At 45.8% G+C, this 26,110-nt stretch overlaps 3 protein-coding genes across 3 annotated transcripts; 1 reads left to right on the top strand and 2 right to left on the bottom strand.

Moving 5' to 3' along the window:
* Positions 1-1,371: 1,371 nt before the first annotated feature.
* On the bottom strand, positions 1,372-3,446 carry LOC133905752 (cation/calcium exchanger 1-like). Its single transcript, XM_062347515.1, has one exon. It carries the CDS (start codon positions 3,220-3,222, stop codon positions 1,510-1,512), a length of 1,713 nt encoding a protein of 570 aa, XP_062203499.1. The 5' UTR covers positions 3,223-3,446; the 3' UTR covers positions 1,372-1,509.
* A 10,897-nt stretch (positions 3,447-14,343) lies between these two features.
* Positions 14,344-15,802, top strand: LOC133906079 (extensin-like). Its single transcript, XM_062347859.1, has one exon. It carries the CDS (start codon positions 14,378-14,380, stop codon positions 15,635-15,637), a length of 1,260 nt encoding a protein of 419 aa, XP_062203843.1. The 5' UTR covers positions 14,344-14,377; the 3' UTR covers positions 15,638-15,802.
* A 3,882-nt stretch (positions 15,803-19,684) lies between these two features.
* Positions 19,685-25,245, bottom strand: LOC133906712 (5-methyltetrahydropteroyltriglutamate--homocysteine methyltransferase 1). The gene is made up of 14 exons (XM_062348687.1): positions 25,081-25,245; positions 23,443-23,796; positions 23,267-23,354; positions 22,660-22,787; positions 22,392-22,583; positions 22,089-22,288; positions 21,829-21,992; positions 21,638-21,718; positions 21,396-21,562; positions 21,213-21,318; positions 20,805-21,055; positions 20,638-20,710; positions 20,407-20,535; positions 19,685-20,314 (listed from the first exon to the last, which is right to left on the bottom strand). Exons 2-14 carry the CDS (start codon positions 23,790-23,792, stop codon positions 19,946-19,948), a joined length of 2,298 nt encoding a protein of 765 aa, XP_062204671.1. The 5' UTR covers positions 23,793-23,796; positions 25,081-25,245; the 3' UTR covers positions 19,685-19,945.
* Between the last annotated feature and the right edge of the window lie 865 nt (positions 25,246-26,110).

Below are 26,110 nucleotides of genomic sequence, written 5' to 3'. Positions count from 1 at the left end.
GGCAGTTATCAATCTGACACCGTGACACGGCCTCTAGTAATCTCTTTTCTTTTCTTTTTTTTCATTTTGTACTTTGAGGCCCTTGCTCTTCCTTCGATTCCCAACCTGGCAAGTAATCAGCATTTTCTTGGGGTTGCTGCTCGACATCTAACCTTGGTGATCCCAATCAAATAGATGCAGGACACACAGAGCTATGTGCATTGCTTAGGTCAACCAAATTCGGTATAAACAAAGCAGATACATATCCTGTCAGCTTCATGGATGATGGAACGATATTAGCTATGTTATGGTTTAAGCTCATTGATCTATTATGATTTGAGCTCATCTCTGAATTTATGCCAAAGAATCAAGAAAAAAGATATACATTCCTAATGCTTCTCTCTCTCTCTCTCCATTGGTTTCGGACAGGTGAGGAAATTGACAGCTGAAAACTCGGCGGGAATTCAAGTCGCATCGCTGTTGTTCATAAAACGGGAAAAAATTACGTTCAAAAATAAAATTAAAAAAAATCACTTGCAATCTGCACGATCTGGACGGCTCGAAGATCGGCTGATCACGGGGGCAATAATTGAGAGAATTATATAGGAGATCCATCAGATCGCCATCACGTGTGCCCACGGCAAATAGGATTATCATGTGCTCCCTGTTCGTGGCGATCCCAGCTGCTGCCGCTACTAGTGGTTGTCGATCGATTTAATCAACATGATTCTGTGTCGATCGTACGATGAAACGATATCTTTTTTTTCTTCTAGAATACGCAGAAGAGTTACGTATCTTTTCATTAAAAAGAAAATAGTTGGTCGCAGACCTTACAATTTGTTGATATGTCCCTTCAAGATCGACGGTTGATTGTTACAGCTAATCATGGTGACAAATGCAAGGTCTCTTGCTTGCTTTGCGTCATCACCAATTCATCACCACCTTGCTTGCTAGCTTCTGGCAGTCCAAACTGAATTGATTGATCATCAGTCCTTAGTATTGTGAGAAGAACCAACAATCGTGATTAGCACACGTGGTGCCTGGATTATAAAACTCTCTTTACTTTTTAATGAAACCTGGATTAGAAAACTAGCTAGTGTGTAGGCATCCATCTTTGCCAAATTGTCACAGATGCGTATACTGTGACCTCGTCAGAGATCCTTTGTGTATATTGCAATACACTATGTAGCTCTCATGAAACAGAACTTATGAAATTCTGATTGCACTGAAGGTAAGTGTCAAACTTTTCAGAGTACAGCAGATTGAGAATATTAGACAGTGCGACACCCTATTTTCTGATGAGTAATGGAGCAGAGTAGCTCGTAGTTGATAAGATGACAATCGGTGCATGTTGGAAAATACCTCTTCTAAACAAGGCAAAATTACACCAGCTGCCAACAATGGTAGTGTTTTTTTATTGGAATGTATATGTATATTTAATTTTGAAAGAGAGAGGAGTAAGAGAGGTTGGCAATGCCTGCATGTGTGTATGTAACAGTTAACAGTCACATCAGCCAATCCCAAAGAAGCCTAACAAGATGGTGAAGTGAGTGATCTGAGAGAGCCTAGCCTAACGCAGAGGAAGCAGAGGTAGACGACGAGCAGGCCCACCCCGAGCACCCTGTCCAGCTTCATCCCCCTCGCGGGCAGCACCACCAGAGCCCACACCAATCCCGCCGCAAGGAATCCCACCGCCTGGTACACGGACGCGTCCACCGGGATGGCGTACGGCTCGGGGTGGCGGGCCCCGGCCGCCAGCGTCAGCGACAGCCCGAGCCCCACCACCGTGTTGAACGCCGGGCCCGCGTAGCACCCGGACACCGCCGTCTGGGCCCCACCGTGCATGGCCATGGCCACGTCGGCCACCAGGTCCCCTAGCGAGTTGCCCCACGCGAGCACCGTCGCGCCAAGGACGCTCGCCTTCACGCCGGCCACGCTGCCGATGGAGACCAGGAGGGCCACCAGCTCGCGCGCCAGCATGTACGACCAGAGCATGGACATCAGGAACCCGCCGGCGAGCCACGGGAGGCGGGCGCAGCGGGTTTGGGGCGGGCCGGAGGCGGCTGTGGCGCCGGCCGCGCCGGCCGCGAGGAGCGCGCCTGCGAGGAAGCCCGAGAGTAGGACGGCGGGGCTGGAGGGAGAGGATGTGGCGGCGAGAAGGAGAGGGGCGAGGAGCGCGGAGGCCACGGCGTAGGGCTTGGACCAGCGGTGCGCGGCGATGTCCGGGATGGTGACGCGGCGAGGGAGGTACAGCGGCCACTGGAGCGCGTCCAGGACGCGGCGAGACAAGGTTCTTGGCGGTGGCGTTGCAGTGGGCTTGGAGGGGACAGGAAGGGAAGGAGGCACGTCGGTAACGTCGAGGAGTAGAGGGGCGGCGAGCTCGGACGGCGCGGGCTTGCTGTCCCGATCCAGCTTGTCGGCGGCGGTGGCGACGCAGCAGTGGGAGGTCCAGACGAGGAGGACGTAGGCGGCGTAGAGGGAGAGGAACGACGCGGCGGCCCAGACGGTGACGGTGCCGGTGAGCAGCACGGCGAGGAGGTAGCACAGCGCCACCAGGAGGAAGCACACGTCGCGCACGAACCCGCATCGCTCGATCACCGCAGCTCCTCGGCTCCCGGCGGCGATGGCGACCACGCCGGCGACGACCGTGGACACGAACAGCGCGCCGCCGAGCGCGCTGCTGAGCCCCACGTCCCCGGCGTCGCCGCCGCTGCCACCGGTGGCGGAGAAGGCCACGACGCTGGAGAGCACGTCCGGCGCGCCGTTGCCCAGGGAGAGGAGCGTGACGCCCGCGATGGCCGGCGGCAGCCGCAGCGCGGCGGAGAGCCCCTCGAGCGAGGCGCAGAAGTACTCGGACGCCGTGTCGCCGAGGAGGTACAAGAGCACGAGCAGCCACAGCGCGAGCGCGGCCCCGCCCAGCCACGGCGCCCGCCCGAAGCCGCAGTAGAAGAGCCGCAGGTAGTCGACGTAACCCCGCGGCGCGCACGGCGGGTGCGACGACAGGTACCGGCACCTCGCGCCGTTATCCGGCAGCGACTGCAGCTCCTGACAGCTCCCCTGCTCTTCTGGGCGCAGGAAGGACGCCGCGATTGTGGAAGCGCTAAAGATCCGCGCGTCGACGATCGAGTCGTGCCTCGTGGCAAGGAAGACGGAGAAGACGACGATGAGCAGCAAGAAGGAGGCGCCTGCCACGGCGGCGACGGCATTGCGCCTGCACATGTGGAGATTGTGCAAGAAAGCCATGGGGGCCCGAGAGTAAAGTCTCTGAATTATGATGGTGTGGAGCTATGCTAGGATGGCTTCGGTGCAACAGTTTGGGAAGAAAATGTCTGCAACACCTTTTCTCTGTTCCTCGTGCGTGTTCTTGGTTGGTTCAGAGAGAGAGAGTGGAGTTTTGCTGGAAATGCAACTCCTGCAATTATATACAGTCTTTTAATATAAATATTAAAGTAAATAATCGTTTTAGATAATGCCTCGTGGAAATTTCCACTCGAGTTTTGCTTAGAGCTCTAGAGAGTTTGTGTGGAATTTGGCAGGAAAATGTTGAGGAGATGAGGACAAGTGGCAGCTCATCATGAGGTCCCCTGGTCCGGTTGGTGGGAGCTGAGGTGCTGAATCGGTTTGAGTGTTTTTTTAATTCATATATATTAGCAAAACATTAAGAACAGAGTACAGAGTTCAAGAAAGGAAATCCCTGATTACATACATGGGTGCAGCAACCTTGCTACTGGAAATGAAGCTTGAACTACTCCTATGATCCTATCCTATCGACTCAAGCCAAAGAGCAGAACTAAACAAGATAATTTTGGGAAGAGTTTCCGACATGGTATCACTGGGGAGCAGGGATTCGAATTCCAGTGAAATTTCGAGAATTTCGGTTCTTTGCCAGTGAATGAAATTTGGCATGTCGTTCAAAAAAATCGGTGAAGTTTGAATTTCTTTTACATTTTATTGTGGTAATCTACACGAAAGCTACTTGGCCCCTGCCGGTAAACCACCTTTGCTATCCAAACCTTGGTCAGCCGACATGGTTGAAAATATACGACATGTTTAAAATATGTTTTATAAGAAATCCAGTGATATTTTCTGTTACTTAAATAAATATTTGGGAAAAAACTGAACAGTAAAAGTCAAAAGCGATAATTATTTGTTTCAACCTTGGTCTCGTTGATTCACTCTCCATCACATCACTTGACGAGATATGACTGTGCAGTGCAGCAGTAGGAGTGAGGACAAGACCAGGCACGCCCATCCATTGTGATATCTGCTTGTGACCAGAGTTTGGCTTTGTTGCCGGTTAAAAATATACGACATATCTGTAAGACCATCTCTAATCATTTATTATTATTATTTTTTATTTTTCTCTGTTTTTATTTATTTTATTTTCTCTCATTTCTAATAGTTTTTTTTAAGAGATTTGTAAAAAAAGAAGAGAAAAAATCTCATCGTGAAGATAATAAACTTAAAAATCCCTTCATGACAGAAACTGTAAAATAAAAAAAAACCGTTAAACGCTAAAGAGAACGAAAATCCCTTTATAAATTTTTTTTAATCCTAATAAGAATCCTTTGAAGATAACTCAAGGAGAGCTCGGCTTGTAGTTGTAGCCGGTGACTCATGGTGGCTTCACTTTTCTATGACCCCTCTCATGATACTTAGGCCTTATTTGTTTTTTCTTTTGAAACTAGTAGTTAAAAATAAATAGAGTTATAGAGAAATAGCTTTTAGAGAAAAATAAATTAAAATTAAGAAGCTCGTTAAGAGATTAAGGATATGTTTGTTTTGGCTTCTGTTTTTTAGTTTTTATAAGAAAATGTGTGCTTCTGTTTTTTAGTTTTTATAAGAAAATGTGTTTTTGTTTTTCTAAAAAACTGTTTTTGAAAGAGGTTGTTGGCTTTTTTTAATAATCTTTTGACTTTTAAGTATATAGTTTCTCATAAAAACATGTTTCAGTGAGTTTCTTAATTTTAATTTATTTTTCTTAGAAACATATTTCTAATTTCTCCGTAAACTACTTCTGTAGAACCCTATTTATTTTAAACAATATCTTCTAGCAATAGCAGAAATAAAATCAGAAACAAGAAACAAATGGAACCTTAAGTTCTTCTGAAAGACGATGATGCAATCTGCTCAGGAGGAAGAAGCTGTGGCACTTTGCTGCTTAGTTACTGAGCAAGAAAGAATCAACGGTCGGCAGCGCCTTTCAAGAGGGACTCATCAGTAGCAGTTGTGATCTGAATCTGATTGCTTGTCTTAATCACAGTTAAACCTGCAGGAGTACAGACTGCAGGCCATATACATGCAACTGCAAGTCTGTAATCATCCAGGAACGATTTCTCTGGGGGAGCTGCGTCAGTGAGTGTGAACTTACCAATGAGTTGTACTAGCACAACAATATTAAGGGTATTAATATAGTAGTAGCAGAATCTGCAAAAGCTGATTAGCCTGAGCTGCAAAGATTATTCACGCTTGCTCTTCAGCTCTTGCCTTCACCATTGTGACCTGCAAGCAGTTGACTCGAATGAGGCCACGAAAGTTGACGCAGACAACAGCCTCTTTGCTTCTGCACATCTGTTGCGCATTCTTGAACCACTTTGTCAAGCATTGGTGTCCAAACGGACGGCTTTCTGGTGCAGATTGCTTCGACTTTCTGTTTCAGGTTGCGTTGGAGGAGACATTAAGGAGCTTAACTGAAACAAGGGAGGGGGGGGGGGGGGAGGGGACAGAGATTGGCATTCTGCGACGATTTTTGGTAGCTCCATCTACAAATGTTCTTGCCTGGTTCAGGCAATAGTGGCGTGTTACTTTTTCAGAAGTTGGGTTGGTAATTGCCCTTGCAAGTTACTCAACTGATAGACTTTGTGTCCCTTCGGCTCTGATTTTCTCCAATACGCAGGAGAGTTACGTATCTTTATATTAAAAAAAAGAATAGAGACGAGTTTACATAACGCATATGGGGGCAAATAGCATATATAGATAGAAGAACCTGAGCTAAAAGATTACATGAGCAGTATCAGCAAGTACAACAATAGCAGCTGCAAACTAGATGATAGAGCCATATATCTGCAGCTGCCCCATGATGATGGATAGTTTTTTGGCTCCTGCCTCGCACCAGGTAGCGATGTCTTCGTCGATGAGGGCCATCAAGGAGTCTGAAGAGACATGATGGTTGTTGAAAATGATGTCATTACACAATAGCCAAATCCCCCAGCAGATTAAGAGGACTAGTGAATCCAGGCTCTTGAGAAGCTGCTCGACGGTGCGCCGTCGAAGGTCAAGCCACCAAGTGAGGAGCCCAGGCTCGGCTGCGGGAGTATGAGTCCCTAGAGACCGTCATCATCTCTCCCGTGCCAGGGTGTAGTGAAGTAACAAGTTGTTTGCAGTTTCTGGTAACTGAGAGCAGTGTGTGCAGGAGTCATCGGATTAGAGCCCGTGCTTGCTTCTCCACGTCACCATCTAGAGCCTGCCATGCAAACCCAACCAAGCAAAAAATTTGACCTTGGGTGGCGCTCAGGTTTTCCAAATCAAACCCACACCCTCGAATTGAATACTCCCACGAAACATGGCCCGATATGCCGATTTTGCCGAATATTGACCAGAAGTCATCCACTTCCAAATCACTCGGTCCTGCCATTGCTCAAGTTGACGGAAGCAAGGTAGCACCACAAATACAGGTATTATTCCAGAGCCGGCATGGTGAGGGGGCCGAATATGTCTCTGATACACCTGTGGTTGGACAAGGCAACCTTCACCGTCCTCTTCTTTGTGGTAGAGGGAGCAACATACTTCAACAATTCTGGAGCAATGGCTTTGATGGAACCACCATCGATCCACGAATCGTTCTAGAAGAGGGTGGATTCATCATTACCTACCTCAAACCTGATGATGAAAGTGCATCTAGCTCCTATGTGTGATTTTAGTAATTAATGATAATACATATAGACTAACAATGGTGTTGAGTTTGTTAGTAGGTTGTTTCATAGGTGATGCATGGATGAGAGATGTGCATGAGCTCTAGGTGAATGGGGAGATTGAAAATGCATCGAGATGAATGAGCTCTAGGTGATACTCGGGAAGTGATGATAATGCCTATGGACTAACAATCATATTGAGAATTGCTATTAGATTATTCCATAGGAGATACATAAATGATGAAGTATAGATTCTTTGAGAAATACCGTGAGTTCAAAGAATTGCATCAAAAGTCATTGATATTTTAGTAATGCTCATAAGAAGAAGAAGAAGCTAAATAAGATTAGTAATAAGCTTGAAGGCTAAGTTACTTATGGAGATCAAGTAACTAAAGGTATGACTTGTTAATAGAGTTTTATGGACTAACCCATGTGCTATGTTGAGTGGGGTTAGGTTCTATATGAAGATTGACAATATACATGAAGGCTAATAAGTTACTTGTGGAGATTAAGTAACTTAAGGTATAAAAGTTGTCATTTAGGTCTTATGGACTAATCCACGTGTTTTGTGTTTAAGAGTGAGTTGGGGTTAGGATCCATATGAAGGCATAAGTTGAATTGAAATCATATATGACAAGAGTGAAGAACAAGAGTGGACTCCATATTTGATAAAATGAATTCCTTGAAGATGTCGAATACAAAGTGGTTTTCTATGGCAAGACGGTGAAGGGCAAGCAAGACTCGGCTACGATAGACCATTCGTGGTGAAGGGCAAGCAAACGGCTTGGCGCTGAGGGACCAAGGTGATTGTCGGTGAATCAGGAACCGGGGGTCCCCGAATCCCGAGGCCAGGCCAGCAATCCGCCACGTGGCGCCATCCCGCGGGGTCGCCTCCGCAAAGTAAAAAAGACTAAGTCCCGAGAGAGGGTGCTCGGGGCCACGGTCAGTGGTCCCCGAGTACCTAGATTCCCCGACGATCTGCGAAATCTAAGTGCCGGGAAGAAAGTGCTCGGGGAGGTATACGGTGACCCCCGAGCACCCGAGTCCCCCGACGACCAGGGAAGCTAAGTACAGGGAGAAGTGTGCCCGGGGCCACAAGCGGTGGCCCCCTGGGCACCCAAGTATCCCGAGGACCCACTGAAGGAAGTTCCGGGAGAGAGTGCTCGGGGCTGCGTGCAGCAGCCCCCGAGCACTCGGTCCCCCGAGGATCCGTACAAGCGTGCCCGAGAGAGTGCTCGAGGAGGTGAACAGTAGCCCCCGAGCACGCGGTTCCCCGAGGACCAAGAAAGGGCATTCTCGGGAGAGAGTGCTCGAGGAGGTAAACAGTGACCCCCGAGCACTCGGTTCCCCGACGACCTAGGAAGCCCCTCCGTCAGTGGCCCCCACCGGGGCCCACTGATGAGGTGTCAGCCAGTCAAAGGCCCAAGGTCGCATTTAAGAGCGTGCGTGGCTTGTCATCTCCAACTGCTCCCGCCACGCTCGGTGTCAGTTCCTGCCACATTCTGGAAGAAGGGCGTGGGGACATTAAATGCACGGGTCCCATCCCGTGCCATCCGGCACGTCTCGGGATAACGTCGTGAGGCCCGAGGCGTTCCGTCTGTCGCGCTGTTGTGGCAGGAGAACAAGACAGGACGGGCACGCCGGGCCGCTCTGCGGCTGCCCGGTGGGCCCTCTCCACAGCGCCCGTTGCCAGTGCATTTATGGTAACGGATGACCAGGCACGGGGTACTTTTTCCACCCCCGGTCACTTCGCACAGAGGCTATGATGACGCCCTTTTCATTTATGGTGCCTTGGAACTCGTGCCCTCCCTTTCGGGGCACGCTACTACCAGCGGGTATTTAAAGCAGCCGGCAGCACTGACAAAGACAATCTCTGAACAAGCTCGACAAGTTAGACAATCTCTCGGAAGTGGAAAAATCCCAGAGGAAGTGAGTAGAGAAGAGAAGATCGAGAAGCCCAAGAGCACCCAAAGCCAATAGATACACACAGACCGAAGAACAAGGAGCCCCAGGCTCTAGGATAGACAAACATTCTTGTAACCAGCAACATCCTTGAGGGACATTCTCAGGGCATTTATAGTATCCATACAGGAGTAGGGTGTTACGCCTCCGTGCGGCCCGAACCTGTCTAAATCCCAGTGCATTTACTTTGTTCCGCACTAGATCATTCCACCCCACCAGCCATCGCATTTATACCTATTTATTTCTCCGGCAAACATATGCAGGATCATCCCCCGGCCGAATCTCTAAAAAGGGGTCCCTCAGGATCCCTGCGATAGGAGTTAACCCTCTGACAGTGGTGGTGAAGAGCGAGTGAAGGCTTTGCGCCGATGGATCGTGCGAGGCCATGGGAAGCAATGGATGATTCACATCAATCATATAAAGAATATATGGAAGTTGGCAACCCTCAAAGTTTGAAAGAAAGAAGCGGTACTTGAAAGTATTCAAATGCTCAAAGTGGTTCAAACGAGTTTTATCTTTGAATTCGAGTATAGGTATGCCGCACTATTAAGAGAGATGCAACGTGAGCTAATTGTCGTGTTTCAGCGCTCAAGAGTTTCTAACCAAACCCATAGTGAGAGTTCTTTTGAGAAATTCGGAGCGGAAAGTGTGGAAGTGTCCGAATTGGATTTCAGAGTGTTCCTAATTTGATCAAATGTGTTTTAAGTCATGAATTTAGTTGGGATGTGTAGTCCTCTAAATAATCGTCTGCTGATACAATATTGCCGTTTTTCAGACTCTAGGATCAAAAGTTATTGGCGTTTTTCAGAGGTCAGCTGTGCTAAACTCGGATACTCCGGGTTATCCGGAGTCTCCGGGTGAGGCTCCGCCAGAGAGTCTCAGGTTGGGCTGTTTCAATTGACTCGGAGACTCCGGGGTACCCCGGGTACTCCAGATGAACAGTATTTTCAACCTAACGGACCATGAAACCATCAAAAGGGACCAGGCCACAGACGAGTTTGGGCATGTCCTCGTGACAGACGACCTTCCCCTTCTGCTACACTGGCAGCCGAGCTGGGACATCACGGCAAGGCGGGATGAGAATCGCACACAGATGAAGAGGAAGCAAAAAGCAGAGTGTCATGGAGCCAACGTTGTTCCTTGGTTCTGCCCGAGCTCGAGGGCCAGAAGGGGTGATCAAGCGGGGACAGAGGAGGTCACCAGGCAGTACAAAGGCGGAGACGCATGCAATGAAGTGGTGCTGGACGTCAGACTCAGGGTGAGCTTCGGCGGTGGCAAGCGAGGATGCTCTCTCCATCCTTCTGAAATCGTCCAACTCTTGTGAATGAAACAATCTCATTGCCCGCATATCCCGGGGTACCATTATGGTCCGACTCTGATTTTCTAAAGTGTAAATCTGGATTATTTTTTTGCAAAATGTAAAAGAAAAGAATCAATGTATGAGAACATCTCAGGTGCTCTCAGGGCCTGAGGTGCTCCCGTCATATGCATTGCTAAGACAGGTATCTACCTCTCCATAAAATTTTCAAATCAAAACTCGACATACACAAAGAGTGACAAAAAAAAAAAGAGAAATTAGGCTGTAAATACCAAACAAGTACCATTTGACTCTCTTCAATCACAAATAAATGTGGTTTTGAATTATGTGCAGTCAATATTTTCAATCTTTGCCTATAAATTACTCTTTATATATTAAATTTGGATATTTAAAAATGATACAGATAGATTTATTTTAAAAAATAGTTTTATAATAGTACAACTTTACTATATTTATAAACATATTACACTAAAAAGTAGTAGTCAAATATATATATTAAGGATCGTAACGATGTCCAAAATAATCCTTATTTATGATTAGAGGGAGTAGATAATTAATCATCATGTACTAAGTTTACTTGGTTTAAAAAATAAAAAATAAAAAATATTACTATATATACTTATAAAATAAACGAGTTATGATAAATCTGAATAATCTTCGAAAACATTAAACTGTCCATCTTGCATCTTTTTGGGCCTGTTGATTCCCGATAAGCCTATTGAGGAGAAATGTATTGCGTCAATTTTCTTGGAAATTAACAAAACATATTGCACTGCATGCCCTGCCCTCTCAACAATTTACGTCACCCCAACATCAAACACAACTGCACAAGCAAAACTTGCACCGTCGCCGCCGTCGCTGTCTCCTCCCATGCTACCCTACTCAATCCAGTCCCCAATCGAGTAATGACCAACCGCTGCTGCCGCTCCACCTCACTGGCCACCCCACTAGAAGACCAACATCTCTTGGCCGAGATCCTCCTACGCATCCCACCATAGCCGTCCTCTCTTCCCCCACACCACCGATGTCTGCATGCATCGGCACAACCTCATCACCGACCCCCAGTTCACCTGCCGCTTCCGCGACCACCACCGGACACCTCCGCTCCTTGGTTTCTAGCTTCCTCCGAGACTAGAGCTTGCACTAATCGTGCTGGGCTACAACTTGGAAACAAGTAGCACTAGTACTAATCATGCTCACTGCTAGTTGGAAGGAAATTCTATGAGATCTGGTCTCACAGAAAGATCTTCCTCTTGTGTATACCACGTGTCCCTTTTCTTCCACTTAGTTGCACGTGCTAACCGTTAGATTAGAAAATGATAACATAGATCAAGATCTTGTAAAAATCTTTCAGTAAAAAATCTTATAAAATTTTCTTCTCTGCTAGGTGCCCTGCATCGCTAGTATTAATCGGTCAATACTAGTCATTGAGTTTGCAGTGTATTAACTAGTTGCATAAGAGGCATTTGCTCCACGTTTTTGCCTCAACGACAAACTCCACCCAAAACCCCGCAGCGACATCTATTATTGAGCAGAGGAAGTAGCAAGTAGCAAATCACTGCAGGCAAGAAAGGAACCATGTCCTTGCCCAAGCAAGGAGATGACCCAACACTCGAGTTTCACTCCATGTCAGCTGCTGTGATGTGCATCTCCATCAAGCAATCCTTCTCTGATCTCCCAACACTGTTCCTTGATTCTACCCGAGCTCGAGGACCAGAAGGGGCGATCAAGCGGGGAGAGAGTAGGTCACAATGCAGTAAAAAGGCGGAGACAAGGAGGCACGGGCAGTGAAGTGGTGCTGGACGCCGGGTTTGGGGTGAGCTTCGACGGTAGCGAGCGGGGATGCGCTCTCCATCCGTCTCAAATCATCCAACTCCTGTGAATGAAATAGACTCATTACCCGTATATCCTAGGGTACCATTATGATCTGACTCTGAATTTCTTAAACAGACTCATTGCTGGTATATCTCGGGGTACCATTACGGTTCGACTCTGATTTTCTGAAACAGACTCATTGCCCCGCATATCCTGGAGTACCATTATGGTCCGACTCTAATTTTCTGAAGTGCAAATCTGGATATTTTTTGCAAAATGTAAAAGAAAATAATCAATGTATGAGAACATCTCAGGTGCTCTCAGGGCCTGAGTTGCTCCCGTCATATACATTGCTAAGACAGGTATCTACCTCTCCATAAAATTTTTTAATCAAAACTCACATACACAAAGAGTAACAAATAAAAAGAGAAATTAGGTTGTAAATACCAGACAAGTACAGTTGGACTCTATTCGGTCACAAATAAGTGTGGTTTTGAATTATGTGCGATCAACATTTGAAATCTTTGGTTACAAATTACTCTTTATGTATTGAATTTAGATATTTAAAAATGATACATGTAGATTTTATTTTAAAAAAATAGTTTTATAATAATATAACTTTACTATATTTAATAAACATATTACGTCAAAATGTAGTAGTCAAAAATATGTATTAGGGATTATATCGATGTTCAAAATGATACTTATTTATGATTGGAGGGAGTAGATGATTAATCATCATGTACTAAGTTTACTTGGTTTATAAAAATAAAAAATATTAATATATATACTCTTATAAAATAGACAAATTAATTATGATAAATCCAAACAATCTCTGTATACATCAAACTGCCCATCCTGCATCTTTTTGCCCCGTTGATTCCCGATAAGCCCATTGACGAGAAATGCACTGCGTCAATTTTCTTCGAAATTAACGAAACATATTGCGCTGCACGCCCTGCCTCTCAACAATTTACGTCACCGCAGCATCAAACACAACTGCACAATCAAAACTTGCGTAGCCGGACAAACTTTGGAGCTGCCAAGGTCTTATCCAACAACAAAGAATACAAACATGTATAGTTTCGAGGAGGAAAAAAAAAACACAAAGAATACCAACTCGTTATAGTGCTGGACGTAGGCACGCTCGGTCCGCTATAAATCACATGCTTTGATCTTGCATTTTCGTTTTCTTTTCTTAATAACTTACTTATTTAATTTCAAGTTAGACAATAACATAGACCAGCCATACAAGTCACGTGCTTTGTTCTTGCATTCATTTTTTGATGGCTAGCTGGATATGCTTAGCTATTATTCCCTTCTGTCATATTTACATGACGTTTCTGATATTTTTTATTAGGTCCAAGATAACATCCTTCGACTCTTTTACCTCCCGTCTCACGGTCCTTATCGGTGTCTCACACACTCGTGTCTAACGTACCGCCATTGCCACTCCTATGGAAGGAAATTCTATGATACTTGGTCTCACAAAAAGAGTCTCTCTTATGTATACCACGTGCTATTTTACTTTCTTTCAGTTGCACGTATTAGCTATTGAATTAGAAAAAGACGGCATAGATCAGGGTCTCGTAGGCGTCTTTTGATGAAAGATCTGATAGAATTTCTTTCCCACCCCGTTTACCCACCACCATCGCCACCTCAGCCACCATGCAAGAACACCTCTCTCATACACCGCCTCCATTCAACCACCACCACGCGTCGCCGCTGCCGTTATCGTTGCCATGGTCTACGATCACTATTTATCGAATCCAGGCCGTGTATGCCTTCGGCACTCCTCAACAGCCACTTCTGCCGCTGTGCGAGTGCATCGTCGTCGTCCATGACTACGACAGTGATGCAGCTCGTGCTGAGGGGCATCGAGGAGAAAGGCCTTCTGAACTTCCTCCGATGAAGCCAGTGACGAAGGCTGGCTACTTATACTTGGAAGCCTACTCTCCTCCCCTGCTCAATCCGGTCCCCAATCGAGTAATGACCAACCGCCGCCGCCGCCGATCGACGCCTCCTCTCCTCCCCTCCTATCATATTTGTGTACTCCACCCAAAACCCCGCAGCGACATCTATTATTCACTGCAGGCAAGAAAGGAACCATGTCCTTGCCCAAGCAAGGAGATGACCCAACACTCGAGTTTCACTCCATGTCAGCTGCTGCGATGTGCATCTCCATCAAGCAATCCTTCTCTCATCTCCCAGCACAGGATGCATGCTTTCCATCCATGCGTCCAACTCCAACACCGCACGTAGCAATTGGATACATGGCACGCCATGCAATATTCCCTCTTTGAGAATATATATGTATAAACATACGATAGTTGCTATCTATCCATATAATACTCTCAAGCCAAAGTGAGCGAGCGCCGTACGTCCGGTGGCCATGGACCTGCGGCGGAGCGCGATGCGGTCCTTCGACGACTTCGACCCGCCAGTCGAGTGGAAGCTGGCCGGCGACGATCAGGACGTGGTGGAGATCTCCCTCCCGGGGTTCCGCAAGGACCAGGTCAGGGTGCAGGTGGACAATTACGGCGTGCTCCGCGCCACCGGCGAGAGGCCGGACTGGGGCGGCAGGTGGGCAAGGTTCACGAAGGACCTGTGCCTCCCGGAGTACTACGACGCCGACGCCGTCCGCGCCAGGTTCGAGGGCGAGAAGCTCATCATCACGCTCCCAATCGTCCCGGCTGCAGGCGAGGCCTCGCCAACGCCGTCGCCTGACCTCCAGAAGCCGCCGTCATCGTCCTCGCCGACTCCATCACCACCACCAACACCACCTCGACCTCCTTCATATTATGAGCCGGCGCCGCCGCCACGTCCATCACAACCACTGGTGCCACCTCTCCCTCCAACTTCTGAGCCGTCACCACCGCCTCGTCCTCCTACGTATTCTGAGCCGCAGCCGTATCGGCGTCCATCACCACCACCACCACCACCACCTCCTCCTCCTCCTCCTATCTATTATAAGCTGCCGACGAGTCAGCGTCCATCACCGCCACCTCGCCCTCCTACATATTCAGAGCCGCCGCCGCCGCCGCCGCCGCCGCCGCCACAGCCAAGTCCATATCCACCAGCGGAACCATCTCGTCCTCCTACTTATCCTGAGCCGCCGCCGCCGCCACAATCTGCACGACCACCTCCGACTATTGTTCCTGAGCCGACGAAGCCGTCGCCGCCTCGTAAGCCAACGAAGGCCGCCGAGCCGTCGCCGGCGCCACATGAGAGGTCGACCAGTGTTCCTGAGCCAAAGATACCTGCCTTGTTGGAGACGGAAATCTCTGTCTCACCTCCTTCTCCTGCGCCTCCTGTTGCTCACGCATACGAGGCGCCGAAGCAGCAACTGCAAGATACCAAGGCGCCAGAGGAAGACGGCAAGGTCAGCAAGCCATCACCGGAGAAGAAGAAGAAAAGGAGGGAGAGGGAGAAGATGGGCCGTGAAGCGAGAGGGAAGGTGGACGAATCCATGAGGGGTGGAACGCCGTTGGAGAAGGAGAAGCAAGCTGAGGAACTGCCGACTGCCGGTGAGGCTCCGACGACAACAATGGCACCACCAGAGCCGGCGAGGCAACTGCTGGTGAACGTTGCTGCGGCGGTGGCCGTGGTTGTGGGGATCATCGTGGCCGTGTGGCACACCCTGAGGAGCTAGCTACCTAGCGTGCTGCTGCTTAATTAGGTGGTGAATGTAATGAACTTGTCAAGTGTTGCTTGTAATTATGTGTTGCTGCGGACTTGCAATTGTATAGTTCCATGGCCAGATTAACCAAACAGAGCAAACAGACTCCAAGCATTTAAGCCTGTTGCTGCCAGTGGAGAATTGAAGATCAGAGAGTGTGTGTACGTAGTTACTGTAGTATGAATACAAGCAAAGGTATCAAAGAGGTGTCAAAGTTACAGGCTTTCAGCTTAAACCCTGTCAATAGGAAAATTGTAACGCACATTTCTTTTTCCCACCAGGCCGGCCCATCTCCCCGCACATATAGCCCAGCCCAGCCCGCTATGCCCTCCCTCTCTTCATCTCGCTGATAGCCAGGCCCAGAGATGGCCAAATAGGTGGCTCGGCCCAGTACGGCACGAGCCCATTGAGGCACAGCCCGTTTAGGCATAGCTCATTTAGGCCCATTAACTAAATGGGCCGTGCCGTGACTTCAGCCCAGACACGACTCATTTAAGATCGGATCGTGCCGTGGCGATCCATCTGAAATTAAATTTCATCAAGATAGCAGTTTTGGTATGCCGCACTATTAAAAGAGATACAATATAAAGCTATTTATCATGTCTCAATGCTCAAGAGTTTCTAATCAATCCAAAGTGAGAGTTCGATTTAGAAATCTGGTGCAGAAAGTGTGGAAGTGTTTAAATTGGATTTTGGAGTGTTTCCAGTTTGATCAAATATTTTTGGGATCATGAGTTCAGTTGGGATATATAGCCATCTGAATAAGCTTTTTGTAGAGTCTAAACTCGTCGAAATCAGACTTCGGTGTCAAAAGTTATCGCCGTTTTCAAATGGTCAGCTGTGCTTAACTCGAATGTTTCAGGCTATCCCAGATGCTGCAAGTTGGCTAGAGTCTTCGAATTTAGCTCCAAGCCGAGTGATCTGTTAGAGTCTAAGTTTTTTATCTAGATGTTCCGGGTTGACCTGAATACTTCAGGTTGTCAGAATCTCCGGACTTTGCTTCGAGCAGGAATGCTCAATTAAGGTCTAAATGTTTACCCGGAGATTCTAGGTTGAACCTGGAGTATTCAGGTTAGTCCAAAAAAGCATGCAATGACTAGTTTTTAGGGAAAGGTATAAATACCCCCTCACCTCCACCCCTGTTTGCTGATGATTGGGCACGAAAGAAAAATCTTCTAAAGCCAAAAAAATTTCCCCTCACTCTATTTTAGTGTGAGATTTGAGAAGTGAGTTGGGTAGATTGAAAAATTGAGTGTAAGTGAGCTAAACTCCCATCTTGAGTACTCGAGTTCATCCGCAAGAAGTTCGCAAAGCTTATGTTACTCTTGTGGATTCAATCCCCTATACGGCTAGATGTCACCGGTGATCATCTAAGGTTGTTGTGTGCTACGAGAAGTTTATGAAGGATTCGATTTCGCCTTCGAAAAGAGAAAAAAAATCAAGAGTGGAAACCCAAGCTCAAGTGTGACTGAGCTTGGAGAGAAAAAGAGTTGAGAAAGATCTGACTCAAGTGTGATCGAGCTGCTCAATGGAGACGTATGAACCTCTAGAGGAGGTGTCTAAACTTCGAGAAACAAATATTGTGTCTCCTTTCTTATATCCTTTTTCTTGAGTTCTTACTTAACATTTATGTATATTTCTCGATCTACTGACTCATGTAAAATTGATTATAGTTTCTTCGTGGATCTATTTGGAATCATCATTTAGAACATACGACTTCATTCGATCTGAGCTAAAACTTCTTAAACGCCCTTTAATTTTAGTTTCGAGTTCATTGTCTATTGAACCCGGAAGTTCCGGATTAAACCTGTAAGGTCCGGATTCTGTATAATCACATTTGAACCCAGTGGGTTTTGAACAGTGTTTTCAGGATTTTCAAATAGAGTTTTTTTTCTTATTTTTTGCTAGTTTTGAATAATCTTTGTCACTCTATGATTGTAACTTTTATATTTATTTAAAGTGATTGTGCACTAGTTGAGCCTAGTATTAGAATTTTTACTTATGAAAAATCTGTTAGTTTATTTTCTGTTGCAAGTTTAGACCAACGGTAAAAGGAGACCAATTTTTGTAAAATTGTAAAAACACATATTCATCTCCCTCTATGCGACATCATTGTTCTTTCAGGAACCCGATAAGTTGGTAGTCGGATATAAAATATCTGGTGAGTTTGATAGTTAGATAGAATCCGATGAGTTGTTCCTCTTAATATTTGTGTCATCACACAAAATAATTATGACTGTTATATCTTTTTTAGTCCTAGATTATGATGACATAGATACAGTAAACCTAAGTCAAGTCTTCCTTGTGTTAAGTCTTTATGTCATACTTTCCCACACCTATGGAGTACTCTATGTACTCACACTTACTTTTCTCCTAACCACTTATTGCTACTCAGAAGGTGAAGACTTTGAGGATCTCTCGGGCGATGGAGCTGAGTTCTAAGAGAATGAAGACATCAACCCGGAGATGATGTTCTAGGCTGGCGCTCTCCTGGACAATGTTTGTGGAGTGATAGAGGATCTGCTACCGATGGTTTATATTAGTGTTTTTCTTTAGACCTACGGGTCCTTTTTATATTAAGCCTTATCGTTATGTAATTGTATTATAATGACTTCACTTATAATATCACTATATATATGAAAACTTGATCTTTGCATATACGTGAAATATATCTGATTTTCTTTTGAAATCAGGTGTGATAAAGATCAATATGTTCCAACTTCCAGCAGCAAAGAAAGTGATTCCTTGCCATTTTAACTTGAAACTGAGTATGTGTGCAGAGGCAGCTGTCCTGACCTGGCTAGGGAATTATACATCACAATAGCCAATTGCTACTAGCTCTGCATACATTTTACAGTTTTACACACGGCAATGCAATGCATCATCATCTGAATTCTAAAAGCAACCAATACTGGCTTGGTTCGGACATAAGAAATCCACGGTGGCATGGTAGAAGGTTTGCAGACCAAATAGGTACGAAGGTTTGGGGTGGTCAATTTAAATCTACAAAACGAAGCGTTTCTTTTGAAACACCTCTGCAAATTCTACAATAAACTGGATTTTCCTTAGGTACAATTAATCTGGAACACCTATTACACTAACCGTTTAGTTCCTCATGTTGCCAATGACAAAGGCTCTCAAGTTTGTGGATCACTTTCGGTTTATGGGATGACTACCTGTTTAAAGACCAGTTGCCCAGACTATTTTCCTACGCCAAAAATGAAAATGTTTCAGTGGTTGTTTTTTTTTAGAGAAGACATGTTCATTCAAAAACATTTCTATATTCCTCTCTATGAGCAGGCTTTCTAAGAGCTTACAGTGCTACATACAAAGTTAAATTCCCTTCAAAATCGTTTAGATCAGCTGACGAATGGCATTGCATTTAGGGCACTGGTTCATATACAACCAAGAAGTTCTATAACTTTCCTTTCAGATTCAACCCCCTCCTCTGCGCTGGATCTGACATGACTGCTTCTAATGGACAGACTCAATACAAGAATATTCTAAAAAGGAAGAAGCTGAAGATACAAGAAAATTTTAAACTGTTGTTCATCTCTTTTTCACATGCCCGTTTGCCGTCAATCGCTGGTTCTTCATCCAAATATCTTGGAACCATAATCTTCAGTTCTTCATGACGATGCAGAAGGATGTAAAAGAATTTCAAAGGCCGTTTTTCAGACATCTTCATTATTATTACTTGAGTATCTGGAAGCATAGAAACAATCTTATGTTTAGAAACATCAGACCTACCTTCCATGGATGGAAACATTGTTTTATTTCTGAATCCCCCTTACAGTTGAATAGGATGGATGAGCCTTTGAGGTCTCTCATGTCCTCCTGCCTGGCTGGTATAATTCCTCTCTTAAGCCTAGTCTAGACCTCCCGTACATTCCCTGAGCTGTTTTTCTTTCGTCATATAATATATTTACCAGTGGAGACTTCCATACTGTTTTGCTTTCAAAAAACCAATACTGGCTTATTCAACGAGACCTGACAATTGTCTCACCAATACAGGATGTGTAACTTGAGCAGTAACACCTCAGAGATGCAGATGAAACACTGCAGATATCCACTCAGTTTTACAATACAAGTACACCGTAAAATTCCTCAAAACCACCAAATTCATGAAGAGTAACATAGATATGAGTGAGGGATCATCGCGCCAAGAGAAAACTAGCCTAACCACGGGCAGAGCGGATACACAAGACCAAGATTATTCAAAACAAATGGCTATGATGACACCCTCCTTGCAATTAAAGGAAAAGCCGCTGTGAAGACACTTCACTTGGCGCTGGCGAGCTGGGTGCGGATGAGCTTGGCAGCAGAAACCATGTTGGTTAGGGCGGGCTTGACCTCTGTGTACTTGCGGGTCTTGAGACCGCAGTCAGGGTTCACCCAAAGGATGTTGGTGTCAAGTACCGCAAGCATCTTGTTGATGCGGTCAGCAATCTCCTCTGTGGATGGGATCCTGGGAGAGTGGATGTCGTAGACACCGGGGCCAATGCCAGCGCCGTACTTCACACCCTCACGGAAGACAGAGAGAAGCTTCTCATCGGATCGCGAGTTCTCAATGGTGATCACATCAGCGTCCATGTTAATGATGGAGTGGATGATGTCGTTGAAGTTAGAATAGCACATGTGGGTGTGGATCTGTCATGAGAAGGTTGTCAGCTGGAATGTTAAAAGAAATGAAATGTAGATATGATACTACTTAGGGTCCAGAACACAGTTCAAAAGATTACCTGGGTGGTGTCCTGGACGCCGCAGTTTGTGATTCTGAAGGAGTGAACGGCCCAGTCCAAGTAGAAGGCATGCTCTGCCTTGCGGAGTGGCAGACCTTCTCTCAGCGCAGCCTCATCGATTTGGATGACCTGCAAAGATCAATAACGAAATAATATGAGCAATATGATCAACCATTTTTGCACATGAAACTCGTGTCTAAATGGAAAACCAATACAAGAAGAAGTGCCAACCTGAATACCACCAGCCTCAAGATCCTCAACCTCCTTCTTGATTGCAAGAGCAATCTGGTAGCACGTCTCAAACCTGGAAGATGAGTGCAGTATGTGAGCCTCTAAATGGAAGTGCAAAATGATGCTCTGAACACCATAAACTATATTCTTCTGAGTATGATACTAACCTTGGCTGGTCATTTCTGACAAAGGACCAGTTAAGGATTGTGACTGGACCAGTCAACATTCCCTTCATTGGGCGAGAGGTCATGCTCTGTGCCATCTTCGACCAGAAAACGGTCATGGGGTTGGGGCGGCTCACATCACCATAGATAATCGGTGGCTTGACACAACGTGATCCGTAAGATTGCACCCAACCATTGGCAGTGAATGCAAAACCAGAGAGCTGCTCACCGAAATACTCAACCATATCGTTTCTCTGTAAAAAAAAGTTATACCAATTAAATTATTAAATGCGAGCAAATATTCCTGTTGAATAAAAGAATCTAAAATCATATCAAACCATATTTTACTTTCTCAAATACACAAAAGCTAGTTGACATTAACACTAATACTGCAACTTCAAGGGTACTGACCTCAGGCTCGCCGTGTACAAGGACATCAATGTCAAGCTCTTCTTGGATCTTAACAACCTTGCTGATTTCCTCCTTGATGGCATTAACATACTCCTCCTCAGAGATCCTGCAATGTGAATTTTCAATAAGAAATACAGCCAAAATACAGACAAGTGAAGCATTAATTTAATAGATGTTACTCACTTCTTTGCCTTGTACTCACGGCGGACCCTCCTGAGCTCCACAGTCTGTGGGAATGAGCCAATTGTGGTGGTGGGAAGGACTGGAAGGTTAAGCTTCCTCTGCTGAGCATCCAATCTAGCACTAACATTGGTAGCACGGCGGTGGTCAGAGCCCTTCAGATCAGCTGCCTGCAAGGATAAACAGAGGGAGGTTGGTGCATGCCATCTTGAATTGGCAAGTGCGGCCTTTAAGCAGGTACTTACAGCCTTCTGGACTTCTTCATTTGTCACACGGGGAGACGATCTTCTTGAGGCCTGAGCAGCAGCATTTGCTGCAAAGTAAGCCTGTAGATGACATTATACATAAATGTACAGGTCAGCATAAGTTTGTATGAATGGAAAAAGAGACACCAAACTCTGGTTGAGGACTGAAAATAAGAGCAAAAGATCCATACCTCATCCTTTTGACCAGCCAATGTCGTGGCAAGAGCATTCACCTCAACCACCTTCTGGGCAGCAAAAGCAAGCCAAGACTTGATCTCGCTGTCAAGCTTAGTCTCGTTCACAAGATCCACAGCGGTGTGCATGAGTGAGCATGAAGTCGACACAACAAGCTTGTCTGAACAAATGGTAGATATTATCAGATATTGTCGCTTGCCAGTTGTGTAGCTACAAGCAATCATATATGGCATATAAATAGTGAAACCATGCTTACCCTTTCCAACAACAGCCTCAAGGGACTGGAGAGTGTTGAGTGATGCTGCAAGATCATCAGCCCAAATGTTGCGTCCATCCACAACACCAGCAAAGAGGTACTTTCCGGAGGGGAAACCGGCCTTGACAAGCTCAAGAGTCTGGGTTCCACGAACAAGGTCAAAACCATAAGCAGACACACTACTCAAGGATGTTAGGGTCCTGCAGTGGCAAAAGAACAATGAATATTCCACCCATACAAAAGGTAACTATGAAGGGAACAATGGATGTGAAAAGGGTACACTAGCTAAGTGAACATTTATACTTGTATGATTCCGCAGGAATGTCAGCAAAGTAAGTCTCGATAAGCACGTTCAATCCAGTGAGTGCAGCCTCAAGTTCTGTGTATGCTGCAGAGAACGCAGCCAACTGGTGAGAATCAAGGTCGAGGACAAGGGTGGGCTCATCAAACTGAATCCATGAAGCCCCGGCTGCCTTCAGCTCAGCAATGACCTCCCTACAATCACCATACGTCAAATTATCAACTGAAGATTTAGGGCCAACCATAGTTAATAACTGGCTTATAATCTTACTTGTAGACAGGGAGGATGCTGCTGAGAAGGGAAAGAAGAGGGAATCCCTTTTTCACACCCTTGGCAGGCTTCGAGAGCAACAAGTATGAGACTGGTCCAATAAGTACTGGCACAGTATCAACGCCAAGCTGCATGAGAAGCAACAGAAATTAAGCCATAGAAGCGAGCAGACATCATATTTGCATGAAAAGGCATACATTTTGTATTTCAGATCATCCATATTAACAAAAATCAGTATCATGTTAATATGCTTAAAAGCATCCTTAATTCGTAGTCTGAAATTAAATTTCATCAAGATAGCAGTTTTGGTGTTTTTTTTTTTTTTTTTTGCCAATGAGTATCAACACTCAACTTCAAGTATGAACTATGAAGCTCAAAGTTACTCAGTACATAGTTCGTTTGCGACCAATTTATTCTGACAGTAAAAATCTTCCAAAATATCATGCTAAACTAATTAATGACTCTATTGGCTAACTAAAATCTCATGTCAATAGGCATGCAATAGCAACTCTCATACAATCAATTATACAAGTAGGGAATTAATAGTAAAAGGAGAATAGGTTGACAAAAAAAGAAGACAACTAGAGTACAGATACTAGTATCGTACCGCCTTAGCCTCCTTGTATTCATTAACAGCCTTGTGAGAAGAGTAGGAGAACTTGGTGTTAGGACCCAGCTCAGGGACAATAAAGTGGCTGTAAAAATAGAACAAATTCGTAAGCAAAAGTATTGAATACAAAAGCTGAACTGGAAATTACCCTTAGTAGAAGCTCATGGACTTACTAGTTGGTGTCAAACCACTTGGTCATCTCCATAGCAGGGACAGTGGCATTGCCCCTGGCCATCGAGAAGTAGGTGCTGAACCCAATCTCTCCTCCAGTCCATGAGTAGCGTTCTGGGACAGCACCAAGCATGGCGGTCGTGTCAAGAACCTGATCGTAGTACGAGAATGTGTTGCTGGGGATGTACTTGATCCCAGCCTCAGCCATCTGCTTCCAGATGCTGGCCCTGAGGTCGGTAGCAACCTTCTCCAAATCCTCAGCGCTGCTCTTCCCATCCCAGAAAGACTCAAGGGCAAACTTGAGCTCCCTCTTGGGGCCCATGCGAGGGTATCCAACAATGTGGGACGCCATCTTTCTATACCATTAATAGAATTACAATCAGCTTGATGCACAGAAATTCCGCATGAACAGGAAAACAATGGCATTGCAACAGAGATCAGGAATCCATATCTTGATCATAAGACCAAGATCTCGTGATAACAAATATTAAATTGAGAATCAATCCATAATATTTTGCCAATCAAAATGCTAACTATTAACTGCATATTAGTTATGCTGATAATCCAACAAAAGATACAATGTATCCATTAGACCACTATGATGAATATTCTGTTCTTCTACAAAACTTCTGAGTCCTAAGCATGGGATTCCACCACCAGATCCACCTGTTTCAAAAGACAAACTAAACAAATACTTTTTAACTTTTAAGGAATAAAAATGTTTAACCTTGTAGGTAGGTGGGTGGGTAGGTTAGGTATACCAGCACCTTCCACTAACAAGTAGACCCCAGACTCAGGGCAGGGTGGGTACTGACCTGCTGGTACACATGACCTAACTAAAATTGGTGGGAGGGCACTGCCCTTCTCACAACACCACTAGTTGGATCTAGGTCAGCACATAACAGCCCATTCATCGACGCAGCAGCATATGGTATATTCCGAATTTCCAACCATAAAGATCCAAGTCTAACCATACGGAAGGGCAGTCAAATGACACTTGATGCACGAGCACTAGCACGAGCCGCATGCTATTTAATAATCAAACGCCTTAGATCTAGACAAAACGACATGGACATGGGACAAGTTGGAAAAAAAAAAGATCCGTATTTGTCACTGAAGTCAACATGGAGGAAAAACCCCAGAGCCAGATCCAAAACCCCAGGAGGCCAAACGAACCGCGCATACACCCGATTCAACTGGGTATAGATAAAAACCGAAACTTTGCTACCAAAAACACCAGATCTAATCCAAACTCACCGAAGCGAGACTATAAACTAAAAATCCAATCTTCCAAGCCATTCGATCGACAAGCGGTAAGATCTATGCACCCAACGCTCTCCTCAGAGCAAATCAATCGACCGACAAGCGGCCAGATCGATCCTCGGCGATCAGCCCACGATGCCACCCGACTAAACCACTCGAATCGAGGAGAAGGGGCGGATCCCAACACCCCCGAACCGATCAAGCGGGTAACTTGCACGCTTGGGCGCACAGAACCAGATTGAAACCGAGCAATGAGCACGGATCCCGCGACACCCACTGGGGCAGGCGATCCGGCACGAGTCTGCCCACGCGAGACGGCAAGATGCACGCGCAAAATTGCAAGCAGATACAGTGGGAGAGGTCTGAGCTTTGCTTACCTGGGTTAGACGGGAGCGGATCCGAGGAGGAGGAGGAGGAGGCGCGGCGAGAGATGAAGATGAGGAGCACGGGAAAGGGAAGGGGGTTTGGGAGGGCTTATTTATAAGGAAGGCGTCGCCCATTGCCCCATTTTCTTTCCCCTTCGTATGGTTGGTGAGATCTGAATCTGGTGGCCAGCGATTTTTTAGGGGTCCTCAGCTTTAATCTGATTTTCTTTCCTTGCCCTAGGATTGCCATTTTCTTTTCTATGCTTCCTAAATCTCAGGCATGATGACGGCCGATAAGATTTAGAGTTCTACGAGGAAGTTTTTCAGAGTCATTGATGTATTTTCCAGGTTTAGAAGGGTGTATGGGAAAATAGGTTGGTTTGGTGGAAGATGTGAGACAATGATGGTGTCGTTAACTGTCAGAAGTGGAGGACTATTGGTGGGTTAATATCGACAGTAGGGGAGGTAAGGACACTGGGTTAGCGTGACGATGTACAATACCAGCGGATCTGGAGACGGGAGCGCCGCCAGAGATCGGTGAAGGAGGGTGATAGGTGAGGATGTGCTATGGTGCCGAAGCTGTAACGTGAGTAAGGATGTGGATAATGGTTAAAGATGGTTGTGAGTAGTTGGAGACGGGAGCGCCGCCAGATTGGTGGAGGAGGTGATAAGCGAGGATGAGATATGGCGCCGTGTAGCACGAGCGAGGCTATAGACAGAGATTAAAGATGATTGTGAGCAATTAAATACCCATCCAACAGCGCACAGACATCGCTGAGTTTTTAAAAAAATATATATTCCTATTTTTTTAGTATTCGTCTTTTTTTTCTATCTTGTGTGGTTGCTTTGGGTTTATAAGAGTTTTGGTGGGTTGGCTAGTTGCTAAAATCATTATCGTTTCGGATTTGCTATTCTTGAATCATCTAAACACTGGGTGTCCTTTTAGCTGATTTTACTCGGGGGCTGGACCTCCCTGCGACTTGTGCTCTGATATAGTGGTGTTGTCTGTCTTGCCCATCGGCCTTCAAGAGCTAGGATCCAA

Source organism: Phragmites australis, chromosome 23, assembly GCF_958298935.1.
Source record: "Phragmites australis chromosome 23, lpPhrAust1.1, whole genome shotgun sequence".
Taxonomy (NCBI): Eukaryota; Viridiplantae; Streptophyta; class Magnoliopsida; order Poales; family Poaceae; genus Phragmites; species Phragmites australis.
Note: the sequence above shows the minus strand (reverse complement) of the source record. Positions and strands in the feature narration are given on the sequence as shown.